This window comes from Podarcis vaucheri (genome assembly GCF_965113315.1).
Source record: "Podarcis vaucheri genome assembly, chromosome: 1".
Lineage (NCBI taxonomy): Eukaryota > Metazoa > Chordata > Lepidosauria > Squamata > Lacertidae > Podarcis > Podarcis vaucheri.
Window position 1 is genome coordinate 91,633,856 of NC_138759.1, and position 22,519 is coordinate 91,656,374.

A 22,519-nucleotide genomic window follows, 5' to 3' on the forward strand; every position below is an offset into this window, starting at 1 on the left:
ATTTACTGCCACGTTGGCGGGAGGGGCGGGGAGCTGATTCCCTGAAGCCCGGCATTATTAGATGTTAATCAGCCAACAGCCTGGGTAAAGAGAAATGTTTTCATCTGAAACCTAAAGGTGTGTGATGAAGGTGTCAACTGAACCTCCCCCTGCTCCCCCCCCCAAATAAATCAAGTGATTCTTGAGCTGCTAAAGATTTAAGTTCTCCATTTGTTCCCTGCTCACACAAGTCATAAAAACATGTTAAGTCTTCCCTGGAATGTGCAGAAAGCACAGAACGTTCACAGCCCAATAATGAGGCTCTGAAGGTTGTGAGGCAATTTCAAATTGACCCTTAAAAATATGATTGCTTTATTGTTTCATCTGATGAGAAGATGCCATGGACACTGCTTCACTTTATCATAATCCAATGCTGGCTGAGGTCCAGATAAGATTGCCAGATGTCACTTATTGAATGTGATGGTTGTTTAGTGCAAAGACTGTCTTTTGTTCCAGTACATCCAGCCTTGCAGAACATGATATTCATTCCATATGTCAGAACGGCAAGAACTCTGTTAAAGTTTGTACAACAGATGGCCAAATTGCTACTGTGGGCTTCCCCCCACTTTTTCTTATTTTGGGAATTTTGATGTATCATGTCAAGATGTGAAGCCAACACAAATTTGAAGTGAATAGGGTAGTGATAGGGCAGTTGATAGCAGCCATGGCTCCCAGTACAAGTACGAGCACAATTCAAAGTGTTGGTGCTGACCTTTAAAGCCCTAAATGGCCTCAGCCCGGACACTGAGGTCCAGCACTGAGGGCCTTCTGGCAGTTCCCTCACTGTGAGAAGTGAGGTTACAGGAAACCAGGCAGAGGGCCTTCTCAGTAGTGGCGCCCGCCCTGTGGAACGCCTTCCCATCAGATGCCAAAGAAATAAACAACTTTTAGAAGTTTAGGGATGTTTTTAATGCTTGATGTTTAGGGAAGTTTTTAATGTTTGATGTTTAGGGAAGTTTTTAATGTTTGATGTTTTATCATGCTTTTAATATTCTGTTGGGAACCACCCACAGTGGCTGGGGAGACCCGGCTATATGAGTGGGGGATAAATAATAATATATTTATTATTATTATTATTATTATTATTATTATTATTATTATTATTAATCTCCCTGGATCTGGATCCTAAAGGAACATGGTTGTGGTAAGCAGACAGATCCTTCATTTGTAGATCTGACTTACAAGATATCATTGTTTGTCAGATATCACTGTTTGATAACACTTTATACACCCTCCTTCTTCATAACTGAATTTTGCTTTCTTTGGAATTTGGGAGTGCAGATGGTTATCCTGCAGCCATTGCAGATTTGTGCCAGCAGAGGGTCTATGCAGCTCTTAGAACGAGCATCACCAGGCACATCTGGACTGAGCTGGTCAGCCTGTTTCCTAGGAATCTTCCTTAATAATAGTGTGCAGCCAAACATGACAGGGGTAGATGTTTCCAGGGCTAGTCTTGAGGCTTAACAACTTTGCCTGTCAACTTAATGCCCCATTTTGGTTCTGGATGGCAGATATATTGTGGCCTGTTCTCAGTTCAGGAGGTTGCACAGGATGGAATGGCAAGTACGGTAGTTTGTCATCTCTGTGGGTACTTTAGTGACCTTGGTCTTTGGTACAGGTTACCCAACATTCCCTAAATGAATGTTCAAAAACTGTTGACTTTCCTTTTTCTAAGGAACAAAGTAAAGATACAGGAACTTTGTCCTCCTTTTCATTTGGTAACTTATTGTGCAACCCTACTGGTACATTTGCACACCCATATCCAAAACAGATGTAATTTTTGAGGTGACTGAATGTATATTATAAATGGACCACAGTACAGCCACTGCTTCTGCACAATTGAATACATACAGTAGGGGCTGTGCTGGCTAGCCAGCTTCCTTTTCAGCACTTCTCACTGATGGATTTGGTGAGATTAGCATGAATGAGGGTCAAAACCACGTGAAAAAATGATCTTAGCTTGTCCCTAGCGCCTTCCCTGGAACAGTTGCTATTACAGCTGAACTCACTTTAACTGAATAAGAAAAGGATAAAATACCCCCTCAAACTTTTCCCTAGCTGTGAAATAGAATAAGAAGTTTCAAGCCTCCAGAGGGAAACTAGAAGATCAGACATGTCTAGCTGCTAAAAACTCCATCTAGCACTCATCTGGCATTTACGAACTCCATCGAGTCCAATGTTTCCAGTCTGATTAACGATTCCTTTAACAGGTACTGAAATGTACTCCAAAGGGGCTTCTGCTGCTGTTATTACAATTTGAACTTCCTAAATTCAGGCAATTAAACAGAGATATTTAACATTTCCTTGGTAGATACTGCCTTGACCCTCATCCACTTGGGAAAGAGGTCTGTCACTATCTATTTTCAGGAGTAACATGGCAAGCAAGGGAATTTTCTTTGTTGCAAACAGGCCATTGTAGAAGCTATCAAAGCAGATACAAATTGTTTAGTTAAAAGCATTAAGCGAGAGGCAGTGCATATTTGGAGCATGTCTTGGCATGCAATATCGCCTTTAAAAAGAAATCACCTAACAGAACCCTAAGGAAATGCTATGTAATCTGACTAAGAGGAGGTCTTAGCAATCATCCCGAGACTGTCTCTGTGTATAGCATCAATGAGTGAAACTTAATTCTCTATTTCTTGCCTATTTTGCTGATTACTCAAGTGTGGATTACTATTTTATCAGAAGAAAGTTGAAGTATGTGAGTGCGGGTGATGAGGATAATTAAACTCCCGCAGTTACAAACCCAGGAGACATAAAAGTAATCTCTCAGCTCAGTGTCCCATCCTACGCTGATGCTGCTAGATTTAACACCTGGGTGAGTGCTGAGGGTGCCTTTCAGTTAGTCTGGATCTTCAGCTCCTTATCATCTTGGGTCTTCCAGAAAGAAGCATTTCTAAACATATTAATAAAAAGTGTATGGATAATACAAGCATTGTGTTGGAATACCACAGTTAGGATGTCACAGAAATTCTTTGTGTAAAGTCTCATGCACAGCATTCATTTAAAGCACACTGCTTCCTCCCAAAAATCATGGGAGCTATAGTTTAAGGGTGATGGGGATTGTAGCACCATGGTACATAAAACTACAGCTGCCATATTTCTTTGAGGGAAGCCATGTGCTTCAAATTTGCTGAAAGTGAAAGGTGAAGCACAAGGCCTCCAGTTAACCCAAATAAAGTTGAAGCAGGGTTGGGATTTCTTAATTATAATACTTTTTGTTATGCACATGGAGTTACAAAATACGTCCACATTGGAGCAGTTATGAAGGGTGCTCACATGTAAAAATACCATTTCCCACTTTAATATATTTGGGAGAAATGGTCATTTCTTTCTTGGCCTCAAATTACTCAAACTTTGATAGGAAAGGCCACAATTGATATGCAAAAGTCCTCTCCATAAGTGATGTGATACACACATGCATTTTTCATTCAGTATCTGAGTACTTGAATATGTAACGATTTCATAAGAAATAATCATTATGCTCTCATTATGCAGGCAAAAAGTGAAGAAGAACGTACTATTCATGCTGATTATTAGAAATTGTTTCAGAGATAATTTTTGCCTTGCTTTGAGAGTAGAAGTCAGAGAAGAAGAAAAATCTCCTTAAGGAAGGCCTGTACTTACTTAATGGTCATATAAATAGGATAATGGGGTCTTTTGTCAGCAGAGAGGACACTTCAATTATTGGGATACTCTTAATACAGAAGCTCTACTGTACATAACTAAGCTAATATTTTCAGGAGGAAAGAGGTGAAGTCACTGATTGTCATTAAAGAGCAGAGGTTCTCATATACTTGGGAAACTTTTATGTCCCTGCTCAGAAAAGTATCAGATAACAGAACTGAAAGGGCTCAACAGAATGATATTTCATCCCTTTGAGAGACTTTGAGGATCATATGCTTGGCTAAGCAATTCTGAATTTTCTTTATCTGAGTCTCCTAAGCTTTTAGGTCACTGGCCAACAGCGCAACAAAAGATTTTACTGCCTTCACGCTTGCAGTAACCGAGCATTATCACTTCATTACCTGGTCCAGTAGCTGAGACGCAACTGCAGAGGACAGCAGCAGCCAATTTTAAAAATCATAAATCATTCTACTAAGAAACAAAGGTAAAAACAGAAAAGGGAATAATAGACAAACATAATATAGATAGCTTGATATTTCCCTCTTTTCAGTAGAGAAGGAAGCAGAACCAAAGGCTTGTCTTTCAAATTCACCTTGCCAGACAGGACAACTAAAAGTGGTGAAATAGCACAAATGCAGATTTAACACTTTGTGCCGAGTCAGGGGTACAGTGACCTAAAACCTATCCAGTTTTATTCACTAGGACTAAAATGTTTTAATACTTTCATTAAAACACATCATTAAAATTGAATGCACTAGGGCTGCATTCATAACAGACATTTAAAACACATTTTCCCCACACAAAGAATCTTAGGAACCAGAGTTTGTTATGGGTGCTGGGAACTGTAGCTCTGTGGAGTGGGCTAAAACACAGTTCCCAGGTTTCTTTGGGGGGTGTGTGTTTTTAATATGCTTTAAATGTGTGGTGTGTATGCAGCCTTGAATTCTGTTTGCCTTCCATGTTCATTTCTAAAAACCAGTCCTTTTCAAATGATTGGGATCTGCCTTTTACATCCTACTGGGCATTCCCAAGTCATTGGGTGTATCTGAAATAGCTCATTGGGTCATGGCCACAGATGGCTGGTTTACAGAATGCAAAAGTAAAGTAGGCTATATTACTATGGACTACAGGTAGAGACGCGGGTGACGCTGTGGGGAAAACCTCAGCGCCTAGGGCTTGCCGATCGCATGGTTGGCGGTTCGAATCCCCGCGGCGGGGTGAGCTCCCGTCTTTCGGTCCCAGCTCCTGCCCACCTAGCAGTTCGAAAGCACCCCTAAGTGCAAGTAGATAAATAGGTACCGCTTTATAGCGGGAAGGTAAATGGAGTTTCCGTGTGCTGCGCTGGTGCCGGCTCGCCAGAGCAGCACACGGAAACGCTGGCCACGTGACCCGGAAGTGTCCTCGGACAGCGCTGGCCCCCAGCCTCTTAAGTGAGATGGGCACACAACCTTAGAGTCGGACACTACTGGCCCGTACGGGCAGGGGTACCTTTACAGGTAGAGGACGCTTTTTTTGAAATAATCCCTGCAAGCAATACCCCAGCACACCAGTCTTCCTGTGCTACTTTTCTACTTGAACAAAATTGGACTTGGGGGATGCAATTACATTTTTAAGTTAGAGGACTTGAATAGCTGTGAGGCTTGCTGTTCAACTGTCCATTGACTTTTATTTGCATTCTTGTGTTAGAATTAATTGTCTTTTGTACTGTTAGGAGAGATAAAAGGTGTTCAATAGCTTTTTAAAAAACTGGGGGAGCGTTTGTGAAGAAAATCAAAGCTGAAACATGACTGGAGTTGATAAGAAGTAAATGTTTTTGTTGCCATGTTAAATAGCTGTGAATGTGCTATAAAGATATAGGATTTGGTTTGACCTCACCGACTTCTGCATCTGGCTATAGAAAAATAGGCCCTGGCAGCTTTCTAATGGGGTAATGGGTCATCAGCCCACCAAAGATTCCCCACCAGATCGTAAATGAACAATAATTCAGCAGATCAGCATTCTGTCCCATTATCCAAAAATAAACATCAACGTTCAGTCAATTTCTTAGCTTCATCAGTGGCCAACGACTAGGAAAGTTTTCTGCCAGTGTCTGTTCAGCAACGCATACCACAACCACTTCAAAACATAGCTGGTTATATTTTAAGCCTGTCTGACTCCAGGCAAAAGGGGATGAATTGAATAGTCTTATTCCATTCATAGAGGAATATTTGATCTAGGAGAAGATTCCACTAATGGAAGAGTAGGCAATTTCTGAGGATAACCCCTGCACCCTTGAATATTTGCTGCAGAGGGTTGCACGACATGGGCGATTTAGCATTTAGTACTCCAGTCCTCCCAGTGATGTATGGAAGTGAGAGCTGGACCATAAAGAAGGCTGATCACCAAAGAATTGATGCTTTTGAATTATAGTGCTGGATGAGACTCTTGAGAGTCCTATAGATTACAAGAAGATCAAACCTATCCATTCTTAAGCAAATCAGCCCTGAGTGCTCACTGGAAGGACAGATCGTGAAGCTGAGGCTCCAATACTTTGGCTACCTCATAAGAAGAGAAGACTCCCTGGAAAAGACCCTGATGTTGGGAAAGATGGAGGGCACAAGGAGAAGAGGATGACAGAGGATGAGATGGTTGGACAGTGTTTTTGAAGCTACCAGCATGAGTTTGACCAAACTGCGGGAGGCAGTGGAAGACAGAAGTGCCTGGTGTGCTCTGGTCCATGGGGTCACGAAGAGTCGGACACAACTAAACGACTAAACAACAACAACACTCCAGTCCTTCACTGAAGTAAATACTCTTTCACAACCAGAATGGCTCCTCCTGTTCAAAAAACTGGCACCATTGGATACAACCTTTTGTTTCCTTGCTTCTGACCTGAAAATGTCCTCTGTGTACTGCTATCCATCAGATGTGCTTTGATAATAATAAGAGTTTTGAGATCAAAGGTACTCAATATTTCCTTAAAAGTGAGATTAACATCTACGTGAGATTTAAGGTGGTTCAAAGCACTTTACTGATGGTGTTTAGAATTCACAGAAAGAGAATGCATTATTAGCTTAAATTCAACTGTCACTGAGAATTTTTCTTTACGCTTTTGATACTACCCATTTGGATTCATTTCCCCAGACAGCCCATTTTGTTGCCAAAATGACCCATTATTCAGAATTGTCATTCCCACAGTCTGCGCTGGTGCCTGACCCTAAAGCCTCAACGTTGCATGAGGGAAAAACACATGCCTGCTTGTTAAAGAAAACAAAAAGTCGTTTCATTTTGCTGTTACATCTCACCAACACCTGAAGCTCTTCATGGCATTTCAAAATTCAAGCTAAGTGGTTGAAGAAGAAATAGAAGGAGGAGGAGGAGGGGGAGGAGGGGGAGAAACCTTGAAAGGTCTCAAGAATCTTTTTATGTTGGTGGTATATTTGTAAATTGCATTGTGACATAAAAGCCTATTTATTGATTAAATAATAACAACAATAGCAACATACTATAAAATATCTAAAGTGGTGTACATAATGCTGCTGTGCTTATATTATGAGGATAACAACTTATTTCAGATAGGGCCAGCCTGCCCATGAGGAGAACTAAGGCAGTAGAATCCCATGAAGGCACCCTGCCTGACCTTGCCACCATCCCCATTGGAGAAGTGAGGAGAAGCTGGTGCATGATCCAGGTAAGCAAGACTTTGGCAGAGAGGTGGTGGAAGGGGACAACACCTTCCCGTTTTACCTCAGGCAGTGAAATGGGATGGGCCATCCCTGATTTCAGAGGTTGCCAACCTAGTGCCCATGGGCACAATGACACCCATGAAGGCTTCCAGTGGTTCTCCAGGGTAGGTACTCCAGACTCTGAGCTTTCATTTAATACATAAAGAGTCCCTATCCCCCCCCCCGAAAGAAAGTTAGGTGGCAAAATCATTCTAAGTGATTTATGTGAAATAAATGGTGCAGCTACCTTGCATCTTTTTTCTGGGGGGGGGGGAAAGCTCTGTTTTGTTATTATCCAACAATTGTAAGTGTGTGTGTGTGTGTGTGTGAGTGTGTGTGTGTGTGTGTGTGTGAGAGAGAGAGAGAGAGAGAGAGAGAGAGATCTCCATAATTAGGACCAGCAGGACAAGGCTGACTTCCCATGTAAAACATAAAGTTCTCAGCAGTGGTTATCTATTCTTGTGTTACACTATACTCTCCATGGCAGCCATTTTGGTTTATGCCACACCCGCTCCATAGCAGCCTTTATGTGACCCCCTAACACTCTCTCAGTTTCTGCATCTGAAATGCACCCTCTAGTCCATAAAGATTGGTGACCCTAGCCTTATTTTTAAAGAAAGAAAGAAAGAAATACACTGCTTTGAAATTTCATAGTGGTTTCCAAATTAAAAACACATACAAGAGTACCAATTGCATGATACAACAACAACAAGGCAGAAACTCAAACGATTTAGGGTATAAAGAGATGCAATAACGGCCAGTAAACAAAGCAAAGCATACAACACAGCAATGGTTGGTTTTCAAGAGGACTTTTTTTAAGTCAACTTTGAAAGGGTAGCAGGGAAGAGGCAGCACAATCTTTCTTGCAGAGGGCTCCTGCTCCTGGTGGATGCTCATCTAGCATCCCCCTAAAATAGGATCTGTAGCAGGACCTTGTCAGATTATCTTAAGTGGCAAGATGACAAAAGCCTCATATGGGAGGAGGCATTCCCTGAGATTGTCATATACATTGGAAGCATGTTTTTTCACAGAAAAAGCTGGAACCATTCCAAGCCTATGAACCTATTCTTTTTATAGCTGCATATGCAGATGGTGAGATTTCCGCCATAAGATAATAGGAAGCTATTGGGTTTGAATTCTTGCTAGAACTTTAAATTTGGTTGGCCACTGTTAGAATGGGATGCTGGGCTAGGAAAGGGCACAGTCAAGGGATACGTTTAGAAAATTATGATCCTATACACATTAGCCTAGGAGTAAATCCCATTGAACTCAATGGGACTTGGTGAGCTCCACTGAAAATGGGACTTACTTATCAGTGGACATGCAGAGGATTACACCATTAGGCAATCTGTGTATGAGATAGAACCTGAAACTCAGGAGGCAATTAACCATGGACCTGAAAATCCATTTTCAAGAAGTTTTTCTCAGAATCTTATCTTTTATATGACATGTAGTACCTATGATTATAAACCTTCTTCCCCCCTTCTATTCCCTCCATCTTGTGTAGCTTCCTCTAACAATTCTGAGTCCACTTAAATCAGGATGTCTGAAGCTTTCAAACATGCCTTTCAATAACTCTTAGCTTTGCCCCAGCCTTCAAGCACATCTTTTGAAGAAGCAAATTGTGTGCATGACTTGCCAGATGCAAGATAAGAGCCTTTTGCTTGGTAGAGCAAGCAGTACCTGTCAACAGCAACAATTTCAAGAAAAGAACAAGTCAGCAAATATGTATTGGGTTCTTACCACGATGTAGATCTGTGGCTTTCGTCTTTTTGCCAGGTCAATGATATTGACTCCATTGTAATAAAGGTTCTCAATGCAGCCATGGAAATTTTTCTTCAGAAAAGTTCCTGGTTTGCCTGGGACTGGGATTCCTCCAAAACTGAGCTTTGGGACAAGAACAAATTCAACACTCTTTTTAAAAAAACTCTCATAGCCATAACATGGAGAAAGAGAGAGGGAGGGAGAGAGAGAAAGTTCTTGTTTGTGGGTACACAGGGAAAAACAGACCATAGAAAACAGAATAAAGAAGTTGTTTTATTCCAATGTCCTTCATTGTCAAATACTAAATGACAAAAAGAGGACAAGATTTAGAAGGACGCTTTTATGGTGTATTTTTTTTTGCAGTTTTTCTGTAAAGCAACTTTATGCTCAGAAAGAAGTTTGGCTAATCATCAGTATGCCTGATAGGACAGGATGAATCTTAAAATGAAATTAAGAACCAGACTGGCAGTGACAAGCAATACTGGAGAATGTTTGGAGTGAAGTTCATTTAGAAGACATCTGAAGGCAGCCCTGTTTAGGGAAGTTTTTAATATGTGACATTTTAATGTATTTTTAATCTTTGTTGGAAGCTCCCAAGAGTGGCTGGGGAAACCCAGCCAGCCGCACTGGGTACAAATAAATTATTATTATTATTATTATTATTATTATTATTATTATTATTATCCCACAAGAGAATTCTAAATTTGCTGGTCATTGCTGTACCCAAACCTTTGATGCAGTGTCTCCTTTCTCCATCCCTAACTGTTTAATAAGGTTTCAAAAACCCAATTAAACATTAGTCCTGATCCCCAAATTGACCCAGGGCTGGATCTGGGGCTAGATGGCACAGAGCCTCATCCAGTGGTGTTTGTTTGCAGGGGTAGGGAGGTCTTTGCACAGCTCTACTTCTGGGTAGAATTGAGAATTCCAGTTCTGCAGCATCCATGATGAAACCTCGAACCAAGTGGTCTTCATGCTGGTTTAATTAATTCAGAACATTTCCCCCCCCCCCACTGGCTTCATCAGCTGTGGCTCTGCCCATTGCCGGCAACCCTGACAGAAAAAAGGGAAAGTGTATGGTTCAGTAGAAGATTATGTGCTTTACAAGCAGAAGGTCCCAGGTTCATTCTCTGCCATCTCCTGGTACAGCTAGGAGAGACTCCCCGGAGGAAACCTTCAGCAGCTGCTTCCAGTCAATGTAGACAATGTTGAACTAGAGAGATGGGCCGATTTGGTACCAGGCAGTTCCCTACAATGCTTTAGTGGGGGATGAAATTCCATCCAGCACAAGGTAAACGCTGCTACCTGGACAGGCAAGCCACCTTCTTGTTTGGTCTGAACTTCAATTTACTGACCCTCAAGCAGTAAATGACCAAGCTTTAAGCTGGTTCAGTAATTCCACTGCATCACCTGTATCAGATTTAAAAGGTAAACAGAGCTGAGTGACATATTGATGACACCTCATCACAAATCAGCTCATTGTCTTCATGTATTAAAGAGTGGGGGTGGGAAAGATGGGATCCTGTGGCACACCACAGCAGAGAAGCCAAAACAGAGCTAAGCAGTAGTCCCCCAGCATCAACTTTTGGAAGTTTTCATCCAGTGGAAATAGCTTTCCAAGATGAATACCATGGCTGATAGTAGCAGAAGCTGCTGAGAGGCTTGGGGGGTGATACAGCCTCACCCCAAACACCCACACCCACATATTTCTTTTGGCATAGGTCAGAGGTCCTGTCTTTTGTTCTTATGTTCAGTGCCCAAGTCTGAAACTCATTTGAAATGCATATGGTAAGGTCATATTTGAGGAAGAAGGCAACAAAACCTCATTTCAAGTACCTCTGCACTATGATAGTCATGTGTAATTTTAAGGCCCATATTAAATATAGTACTGGCAGAAGGAATTCTATTTAAAGACTAGCTCTTTAGCTGGGGCTCATTATTTCTTGCTTCAGACACTTTGCAACCTCTGCTCTTTCTTCCTGAGGGGTTTTTTTTAAATTATTTTTAAAAAGTCTCTTGCTCAGGGATCCCTTTCTGTGGATTTTTTTAAAACAAAAAACCAAAAAACCAGGGCAATCAATATCAATTACACTGCAGCTTATTGGAAAAAAACAGTTTCCTTAGTGATCAGTAATATTTTTAATTACCAGACTAATTGTTTTAGTTCCCTTAGCTAGGTCTTTAATCCCTTAAGTGTGCTAAGATAAGGTTTCATTAGTCTAGTAGTTGCTGGGGTGAAGCAATGGAGATATTAAAGCTAAGGAACAAACCTATTTTCTTTTTCTGAATTGGTCTTTAGTTATAAATTGGCCTGATGCATATTGGGATCAAACTGATTTGTATTATGCTTGGAACTTAACTCAAAGAAATTCATGGGAGAAATTCTACGGACTGCAATAAGGATGGGTGCATTTCCATGTCACTTCCATATGTGTTCACTCTTGTCTGTTCCTTTCCCATTTCTGCATTAATATTTAAATATATAATATGATGGAAAATCATAATTTAAATAAGCATTTCTAAACATATTTCTCCCATAGAGTGTATGCAAAATATATTGTGATACATTCTTTGAATGAAGAACTGTGTTTGAAATTTTTTGAAGCATGAAAGTACATTGATAGCAGACCAAGTCAGTTCAAATTAGATTTTTCCAAGCACCCATGAAACAGAATAAATCAAAGTATATCACCATTGCAAAGTTGCACATGGTCAAGTTCCAACAAATCAATGGAGCTTCACTATGACCCAGTTCACATGTAATACCAAATGATGGTTTTATGTTGCATGAGTGAGAGTCATGTATTCAAGCCAAACTTGTCAAATGTTCTAACTCAAGGGCAAAAAAAAAAAAAAAAAAAAAAGTTAGCTAAAGGGGGTGGAGAGGCAGAGAGAAAGAGAAAGGTGAAGAGAGTGTGAGCTGGAGAGCTGTATAATCCTCCTAAAATGGTACACATTTCTGTTCCAAGGCAGGGATCCATCTTGGCACAGAATGATGCAATTCACACCTTTGCTGTGTTGCATTTGGTTGCTCATGTCTGCCAAGCCTCTTGGACTAATGAGATTCCTCTGTATCTGTAGGCTGCTTGCTGTCCTCTTTCTCTGCCCCTTTTCCTAGCAGTTTAGATAAGTCTGCTGCTCCTTCTGCTGTGCTTTTGCTAAGTAGGTTTTGTGAGGAGTCACGTTAAGCAAGCATGATGTTCCTTGGATGCTTTGATGCTGTAGCCAAATGCTGATGTTGCTTGATGTTGTGAAGGGAGAGCGGGGGGCGGACTTTCAATCCACACTTTTGGCTCCTTTCCTCTTTAAAGGATTTGTTCCCGGTTCACTTTTAATTCAAGAGCAGATGGCTTACCAGTGGCAAATTACAGGTGCTTGGCTGACCTTGGCTGTCATCCTGTGCACATTGTGAGGATGGCAACCCCCACACTCTAACACTGCAGCAAGGAAGGGAGCTGTTCCTATCTTCTAGCAGTAATTAATAACTGAACTGCATCCTACCAGATGTGGTATTTAGGAGATTTTAACCCCCCCCCTCTTTCAATGTGGCTTGGAGACAGTGCAAGAGTTGCTATTCTTGTGTGCGATTAGCTTTCTTGGCACAAACTTTCTGGATAGGAGAATAGAAAACTGTCTTATACTGAGTGAATCTATTGGTTCATCTAGCTCAGTAGCAGAAGAAGAAGAGTTTGGATTTGATATCCCGCTTTATCACTACCTGAAGGAGTCTCAAAGCGGCTAATTCTCCTTTCCCTTCCTCCCCCACAACAAACACTCTGTGAGGTGAGTGTGGCTGAGAGACTTCAGAGAAGTGTGACTGGCCCAAGGTCACCCAGCAGCTGCATGTGGAGGAGCGGGGAAGCGAACCCAGTTCCCCAGATTACAAGTCTACCGCTCTTAATCACTACACCACACTGGCTCTCTGTTTGCATTGACTGTTTGCATTGACTGGCATCAGCTTTCTCTGGTTACAGGCAGTGGACACTCTAGGGCAGGCATCTCCAAACTCAGCCCTCCAGATGTTTTGGGACTACAACTCCCATCATTCCTAGCTAACAGGACCAGTGGTCAGGGATGATGGGAATTGTAGTCCCAAAATATCTGGAGGGCCGAGTTTGGGGATGCCCAATCTAGGGTCTTCTGCATGGAAAGCAGCTGTTCTACCACAGAGCTACAGCCCATCCTCTAATTTCATGTGTGCACTCCTGCAGTAATGGAGTAAGTAAATCATTGTTTGATAAAATAGCATCCCTGCTATCACTAAAAAAGCCAGGTTGGATTGGAAAGCTCATCTCCCTGCATCATTTATCTTAGGACAGCATACGCTACACAAAAAAAGTCTGACGCACCTCATAATCAATGTTCAAGTCATCCGAATCTCCCTTGGTTCGGAAATGCTGCATATACTTGTCCACCGTGAAGTTCACCTGCTTATTGAATCGCTCAATGAGGACCGAGTGCCAGTGTTGGTCATCCAGGAGGCTGCCCAAGGTGACGGACGTGTGACTGTTGCTGAAACGCAGCTTGGCATCTCCTGCAGGGGCAGCGAAAAGACACAAATTGCAACTGACCCATCGATTCTAAGTCTGGTACCATGCTTCCAAAATGATTAGCAGCTAATACGTTTTGACTGGTGTATGTACGCAGCCTTGACTTGGCCACCACCCCATGCAGAGAAGCAGCAGCAATACCGTTATCAAGAGCACAAGATAATATCACCAAGGCAACTATCGGTAAACAGACAATAAACATCTATAAAAATGGCAAAAGTAGTTTCTTTCCAAAATAGGTTTTATCTTAAACAATTGCAAATGCAGTAATAAAGAGTCCCCTTGTGATATACCCCATCTTTGTTCTAAAATAGTGTTCAGGGCACCTTACAAAAATTCCACTCATGCCTACAATATGCATACACACACACACACACACACACACACACACACACGGAGAACCTAAAACTGTATTTTAAGAAGTAGCCGATAATCAACAGAACCATTACAGAAGGATTAAAATGATCATGTAGTGCAGAAATCATGGGTGACTAGACTGGTTGGGTCCCCATGACTTCCTGGAAAAGTGTGCCATTTTCTCTCACATGGTAGGACCCTACAAGCAGATTAGCACAGGGGAATAAGTCCTTTGGGTATTCCAGCCCCAAATCATGTACAGTTTTATAGGCCAATCTAGAGCTTTTATTGTGGTGACAAACATACTGGCAGCCAGTAGAGATCTTGAAGAACCAGCAAAATATGATTACTGTGGTCAGTCCCCATCAATAAATTGACCATGTATATTGGCTCAGTTGTGACAAGCCAATCAGCATTCTATTTTGTACTCCCTCACCATCACTGTTATATGCTTTACCTTGCTTCCATATTCCTGACACATAAGAGCAAAAAAGCAGAATGACCTGGTGCTGCCGCAGGACTAAGGAATGGGAAACAAACCCTAATTCACACTTTTTGAACCAATATGTGTTGTGAAATATTCAACACGTTTTGCATCACAAACACACACACACACACACACACACACACACACACACAGCTGATAGAGAAATTACAAAACTTAGCATTGTATTCAATGTGGCTGTATGGTTGGGGTATGTATGTGCAGTCCCTGGGCACTTTTCTTCCAAATAAATATTGGTGGCTCTTGACTTCAAAATGTTTGTCCATTCCTTCAGTCCTAATGCATAGAACTTCAGCCTAAATGGCCTCCCTCTCTTTGTAAAATCAATGGGATATTCTGAACTCTCTCATGAAAAGCAGAGTGACTAATAGTGTCAAAGAACTCTGTTTAAAACTTCCTTTCAACAACGGATATTTTACAATTGTAATGCACTAATCTCCTTTAGGTATAGGAATAATAGGCATCATTTCCAATGAAAAAAAATAAGAAAGAAAGAGATTAGCTGAGGACAAAGCATGTTAATGGGTTTATGTAACAAGGGGAAAGCTCTCAAAAGTTGTCACAAACATAATTAATCAGAAAAGGGAAGATGAGAAAAGGCTTAAAAAAACTAATTCTCCTTTTAATGCTTTAGCTCAGTCTCTTAAGATGAAAATAAAATCTGCTTAAATATAGCACTTATCAACTGATCATAGAATCAGATGTCACCTCATTTTAACCTAGACTAGGGTTGCAATCCTACACATACTAGCTGTGAGTCAGTCACTCTGAATGGGATGTGTTAGATTGCATCTAAAGGTTCAAATCTTATATACACAACTGGAGTAAGCCACACTGAACATAGTGGGACTCACTTCTGATTTATACTATACACAAGTATAGACCAGGGTGGGCATAGGGTAGACTGTGGTCCATTGATGAACCATTAACCAATTTCTGGTAGACTACATACCATATTTACGCAAATTCAGTGCACCATTGAATCTAATGCACACCTCAATTTTCAAAACCTTGAAACCAAAAAAGTATTTTCTGGCACCATCAAATCTAATACGCACCCTAATTTTCAAGATATAATTTGGCCAAAAAAGGAATGCATTACATTTGAGTAAATACGGTAGTTGTTAAGTTTATTGCAAATAATGCTAGTTGAGGTGGCAAAACAATTAATGTTCTCAAACTAGAGACCATTTTCAGGATACTTAAATGGAGTTGGCCTGTTAAGTGTAAAATCCCCTCTTTAAAGATTTAATAAACTTTGGTAACTATTGGGATTCTATTTCTTTTAAGTGCCCACTATGAACTTTATTGAATTTAAGAGTGTTCTACAGGCATCCCCAACCTTAGGCCCTCCAGATGTTTTGGCCTACAACTCCCATGATCCCTAGCTAACGGGACCAGTGCTCAGGGATGATGGGTATTGTAGTCCAAAACATCTGGAGGGCCTAAGGTTGGGGATGCCTGGTTTACCATCTTTGCAAATCTTCACACTAGGGTAAGGATGAGGGTGAGGTGTACAACTATTTGCAGATAAATCTGACCTGGTTCTCTGTGATGGAATAGGTGCTAATTCGTACAGGGATTATCTTCTCTCAAATCAAAGCATTGTTGCAATTTTGCTATTACTACTGTTGAAAATGCCAGTTTTTTATGTTTTTGCTTTGTCTGTTGTTTCTTTTGCTTAACATGAAATTTCACAGAAAACTATTAGACTCTTTCTTAAGTGAAACATCTGAACAATTTCCAGACTCAAGACCTCCGACAGAACTTCCCAATATGGCGTATCTTCTCATAATCTATGCTTGTTCCTCCGACTCGTCTTGTTTTATCAGAGATCTCTTCTGTTAGCAGTCTTTACTCCCCCTCCTTCCTTGAAATATGTGCATTTTTAACTGTGTCATTCCAGAGCCCTTATACATTCCACGCTCTTCTTAAAACATGCTTTGGTTCGAAAGTTTACCATATTTTTCGCCCTATAGGACGCACTTTTTCCCCTCCAAAAATGAAGGGGAAATCTGGGTGCGTCCTATGGGGCGAATGCAGGCTTTTGCTGAAGCTTGGAGAGCGAGAGGGGTCGGTGCGCACCGACCCTTCTCGCTCTCCAGGCTTCAGGAAGACATCCACAGCCTACGCAGCCCTGTGGGAGGTCCCACAGGGCTGTCTAGGCTGCAGATAGCAGCCTGCTTCCCAGAGCGTCGGGCGTCCTGAAAGCAGAGTGCCCGGCACTTTGGGAACACATCCGCAGCCTAGGCAGCCCTGCGGGGAGTCCCGCAGGGATGTCTAGGCTGCGGATAGCAGCCTGCCGCCCAGTGCGAGGGGCGCCCTGAAGCAGAGTGCCCCCCGTGCCCGGCAGACATCCGCAGCGTGGGGAGCCTTGAAGGAGTTCCCCGCAAGGCTCCCCACGCTGCAGACATCCGCAGCCTGTCACCCGGCGGGCGGGGTGCCCTGAAGCAGAGTGCCCCTCGCTCCGGGCAGACACGGGCCAGCCCCACAAGCTCAGGGGACAGCAGGGAGGTGCAGCGCCGCCATCCCGCTGTTCCTTGACCTGGTTCGGTTTCCCCAACCTGCTTTTGTGGGGGAAATAAAGGGGGAAAAAATTCATTGATTTCCCCCCAAAAAAACTAGGTGCGTCCTATGGGACGAAGCGTCCTATGGGACGAAAAATGCGGTATCTCCACACAGCCTTAAATCCACAGCTTAAGTCCTTAAAACGACATTTCTGACTTGTTGGGAGAGGGGATTCTTGTTTAATCACATGAGGAAAGAAAGGAAAGTTTTTTCCCCTTCCCCCATCAGTCATTTGCCATACCGAGTCTTGGCGTATCTTCTCATAATCTATGCTTGTTCCTCCGACTCGTCTTGTTTTATCAGAGATCTCTTCTGTTAGCAGTCTTTACTCCCCCTCCTTCCTTGAAATATGTGCATTCCTTCATCCAAATTGTTTCTTTTGAAGTTCTTGCACCTAGTGGCGCGGATCAGGGACGGCGTCCAGGAGTGCCGGAATCCCACAGGAGGGTTTTATGCCTAGTGCCCCCATCCCCACAAATTCGGGGGTGGTATAGGGCACAGCAGGCAAGGGCAGTCCCCTCCACCCTCCTGGGGGGGGGGTAGGGAGGCTAATTACTCCCATCATAGCCTCCAAATTACCTTGTGTGTGTCGGAGAGATGTTATTGTCAGCCACCTTCTGATGCGCCCCCCAGTGGCCCCCGAAATAATTGGAACTTTGAGAATAAATTTCTAGTGGTGGGATGATAGGTTACATGTGCCCATGCTGTTGGTGAAGCATTCACCACTAATTTATAAGTGGCAAAAAATTAATGTACATAAAAAAGGCACCAGAGCAGGCCTTCAGAGCTTGAGGCTACCATGCTAAACTGCAGAAGTAAAACTGCAAAAGGAAAAGCCTTGTTCCGCTGTCTACCTGCCAAATTGGAGAAGTAGGCACTGGGGGCTATCAAGCACTCAACAGGTCACAACACAAGGTTGGTGGGTTGGTGGGTTGGTGGGCTGCATTTGGCTTTATGAATCACTAGTTATGTAGGCATGCCTAAAATTCACCCATCTAAAAATACAGATTGAGAAATATTATTAGTTCCTGCCTTAACTTTAGCAAGCTTGTCACTATGCAAGATGTGTGTCTTCCGGTAAGGAAACTTCTTATGAGAAAGCACTATTGTGCAGAAGAACTAATATGATGAAATTCATTTTGTTATTTTCAAATGTCTCTCTAACATATACTGCCTTGGTTCTTGCTATGTATTGTTACAATCTGTCTAGTGCTCTTTTGCCACCCACAATCTTCCTCCTACTTGCCTGATGCCCCTTATTCATTTTGTCATTTTAGAATTTGATCTGTTTCCTAAGGAGAGAGAGAGAGAGAGACAGAGAGAGAGATTGCTATGCAATGTTGTTTTAAAATAATTTCCATCCATGTCTCTGATTAAGGGAATTTTAGGCCTGGGGGTCAAATGCATCCTTAATGGATCTTGGGAACTCTCCTCAGGCCACACTCCCTCACTAGCCCTGCTTTGCATCCTTAGCTTTTTGGGGGTTTCTTTTGCCAGGCTGTCCTTGAGCTCTGATAACACTTCTCGCTTGCCCGGATGGAAGATAGATAGGGATGTGTCAGTGTGAAGAAACTAGTCTATTTCAAAGATGTTAAATTCACATTTGTTATTATGCCAACTTTTGCCTCTGATCCCACCCACCAATGGTTTGTACACAAACACACATGCACAGAGATGAGAGAGAGAGAGAGAGAGAAGCAAATGAGGTCCTCAGCCTGAAAAATGTTCCTGCCCCTGGGATATAGTATAACAGATCAGGGAAACCATTGCAGAAGACAAAATCCTCTATTTCTGAAGTAGGAGAATGTGGCTCAGGAAATATCACATGATACTGAATTATTATGATTTAACCACAAGAGACAGCTCTCTTAGCTGACAATAATGAACAGTTGCACTAGGTTTACATTTCAAAAGGAAGGAAGAAACAAGAACCAGAAATAGGAAAATAGGACGGGTTTATTATTGTTGTTATTGTTATTGTTTCTCCTTGGGGAACCTGATGCTGTCTTTATGCTTCTCATGAACTCTTTTTCTATACACTCCAGACATTTACTCCAGGCTTTCTTATTTTCCTTGCTTGATTGCATACCGATAGCTGAATGCAGCACACACAGCTAACGCGTCTCGCCCAAGGCAGGGGTTCAATTACAGGGAATCAAAGACCTGTTTTCTGCGTGGACAGAGATGACCCAGCGCAGTGAAGAGCTGCAGCAGCTGTGAAATGAATCCTTGAAGTGGACAGATGGGCAGGAGCACAACCTCAGCCCTGAAATGATCATCTGAGAAAAGAATCATCTTCTAACCAAAAGGAGGGAGGGAAGGAAAAAGCTTTGGTAGGCAACACAATTGAACCCTTGCAAACTTGTCTGTTTTAAAGAGTAGGGAACAGAAGCAAGTTTACCAGCTGTTAGTGGCTTTAGTTCATTAACTATTTGCCTCTTAACAGATTAATCTGATAGCTAATTAATGAGAATAAGTAAGAGTTGCCCAAACCTGACTCTAAGAATATATAACAAATAGAGCTGGATGAATACCAAGCACAAGGAATCACCAATTATGGCTATGTAACTACATCTGTAGCAGGAGGAATGCTCTATACAGGCAACTCCCAATTTACACAGGGGGTTATGTTCCAAGGCACTGTGCGTTTAAGTGAAATTGTGTATGTCTGAAACATCTTTGAAAAAGCCTGCAAACACCCCGTTCCATCCACTTCCCCGTCCTGCCCCTTTTGGTGATGTTTTTGGGTCACTTACGAGTTTGTCGCGATGTGAGCATGCACAGTTGTGAACATACTGGACACACCAAAAATGGTTGCTTTTTGGTCTCCTTTGTCCTTCCCAGTAAGCAACAGTGCCCCTTCTGCTGCAAAGCTAGCATTGCATTTCTGCCACACCAGGAAAGCCACTTTTGGGTGTGGCATATTCCATTTGATGTCCTTGGAAGTATGACATCATTTGGGAGAAATGCCTTCCTGTCATCTATTACCTAAATTCGGCAAAATGTCCGGGAATATCTGAATGTATGGCAGCCCAAGTCAGCAGTGTCGTTCTTGCTGATTTACCTTCAAAATAGCTCAGAAACATTTTTTTCATTTGGGTGATTTTGGCAAAAAAGGTCAACAAGTTTGAGCAAAACTAAAAAAAAAAAAAGACAACCCTGCTATTACCTCCTTAAATCTTTGGCACCACCTAGTCCCTAGACATAATTCTCTATATATGTCTAGCACACTGAGGTGGTGGAGAAATTACATTGTTAATCAATTGACTGTGGCATGCATACTTTTTATTGAAATCTTTGGGATTTCTAAAGGCAAGGCTAGAATGAGGTTCCACTGCAAATTTTAGAGAGGGAAAACTGATCCTATTGAATAAATAATACTGCTATTGCCCCCAGAATGTCACATAAATCATTATTGCCTTTCTAAAATACTAGTTTCCCTGTGCTTCTGCTGTTTGCAGAACAATCTCAAAATGAATCAAATGATCAAAGCCTTAAAGAAATCATATTTCCTAACAAGCTGACAGGCTAACAAGCCAATTTTTATTGATTTTCTGTAATGAACACACGCTGAAGCAGACCATGTATAAAAGCAGCTAAGGAGATTTGCAATGATACAATCTAAGCAAATCAACCTGCATCAAAGAGAAAGCATACCACGTGTAGGTTAAGAAGCAGCGAATAGGGAAGGAATCAGCCAGGTACCTATGGAGAAGGCACAGCTAAGTGGAGTCAAATGAAATCTGTGTCTGCCTCCAGATTAATGTCATTCAGGCAGCAGGACTGAAAGAAAACACCTCTAAATGGGTAATCCAGCACATAGTTAAGCACATTGAAGGTTGCCGTCTTTGCGCAGCAGGATTCAATCTCATGGAACTGTTGAATAAACATGTTTTAGGACTGTGCTCCATGTCACACTGAATAAAAGAGATCTCGCAATCCTCAAATGTGTGCTGGATTTTCCCAGAAACTACTTGTCATGCACTTGTTATCTGTTCTTCCAAGGCTGAAGTCCTATGCACACTTATTACGGAGAAAGCCTAGCGAGGGGTAGAACTGCCTTAATTTGCTCATGTCTATTTCACACACAGCCCTCTGAAAACCTGTTAATTCCCCATTTGCAACTTAATGTGTGATTTAAACAAACACATACAGAATTTCATTTTAAAAACTGCTTACAATTCCATACAGTGGTCCGAGGGCTGCTTTTTATTTTGTATTTATCATTCGGTTTGTGGTTTCCATGCTTACAGCAGCTAGAAAGCAGGTTGAAAATTGTTCCTAAAATGGTCTAGGAAGTAACGATACATCCTTGCATGCTTTGACTTAGTAGATGGCCACAGCCATCTTTTCCCCCATAGGCATTATTTAGTAAATTTGTATCCAACTTTTGTATCCAAAGGCTCCCAGGAGCAGCAAACACAAACATGATAAAATGCAATTAAAAAGCCGCACAAACTTATTTAAAATGTTCAGAGACAATTAAAAGCATCTTAAAAATCACATACTCCTGACAGCTGAAAATGTCAAGGGACAGCACATATCTGTCATTTTATGCCTAGGTAAACATTAATATTTTACCATCACCCAGAAGGCTCTATCATGGGTCAACTCCAAATGGACATTACACAGCAGCAGTGCCACCAACTGTCACAAGACCCAAGATGTTTAATATTGAAAAAAAGTAGTTTCTTAGGTTGGTGTGTCTAGAGCTATTTAGAGCTTTACACACAAGGACTAAGATACTGAGTTGGGTCAGGTCACTTCTGGCAGCCAGTGCAATACTTCCATACTTATCAATTAGAATGACATGCAGTTGCTTCTTGGACCACTGAACTGCACTAAAGTCACTGTGCTTTTTGGTTGCGCCTAGCAGCTGGGAAATTGTAAAGTTAACAGAAATAATAAAGAGCAGATCACATCATTCATATTCTGAAGTGTATAAATTCTGGAGCATGCCAACCCACACATTGCTTCAGGAAGTATGGATGCGGCAGCTTAGTTCCAGATTGCATAGCATACCACCCTCAAATCCCGCCCCCATCCCTAAGTGAATAGGGATACTTATTTCAGAGTATTACATTAACATACTGCTCATCTTACTGATTTCCATGGGACGCCAACTACACAATCAGGGAAAGAACTTCAGCCAAGGAATTTGATTTGAACATGGCACATAGATTGATGAGAACTTCTTGAAGATATCAGAAATAACTGATGACCAGAACATTGCAGGTAATTTGCAAATGTTAGTTCTAGGTAGTTAACATGCATGCTATGTTCATGGGCATAAACAGATGTCAAAATGCAGTAGGCTAACACAGCATACCCAAAAGCTCAATTAATGGCAGCTGTAGTATTATCTTATAGCATCCGCAGAGTGCAGATCATGTAGGGAGCCAATA

At 41.8% G+C, this 22,519-nt stretch overlaps 1 protein-coding gene across 3 annotated transcripts in view; it reads right to left on the reverse strand.

Moving 5' to 3' along the window:
- CNTNAP5 (contactin associated protein family member 5) overlaps nucleotides 1-22,519 on the reverse strand; it is a 301,511-nt gene that overhangs the window by 145,601 nt on the left and 133,391 nt on the right. For all 3 annotated transcript variants that reach the window (XR_014223512.1, XM_082238142.1, XM_082238141.1), the window contains 2 exons: nucleotides 13,484-13,668; nucleotides 9,114-9,257 (listed from right to left, as the gene is read on the reverse strand). Coding sequence is in view for 2 of the 3 variants with exons in the window: in XM_082238142.1 (XP_082094268.1) it covers nucleotides 9,114-9,257; nucleotides 13,484-13,668 (329 nt within the window). In the remaining variant the exon portion in view is untranslated. The remainder of the gene's footprint in view (nucleotides 1-9,113; nucleotides 9,258-13,483; nucleotides 13,669-22,519) is intronic.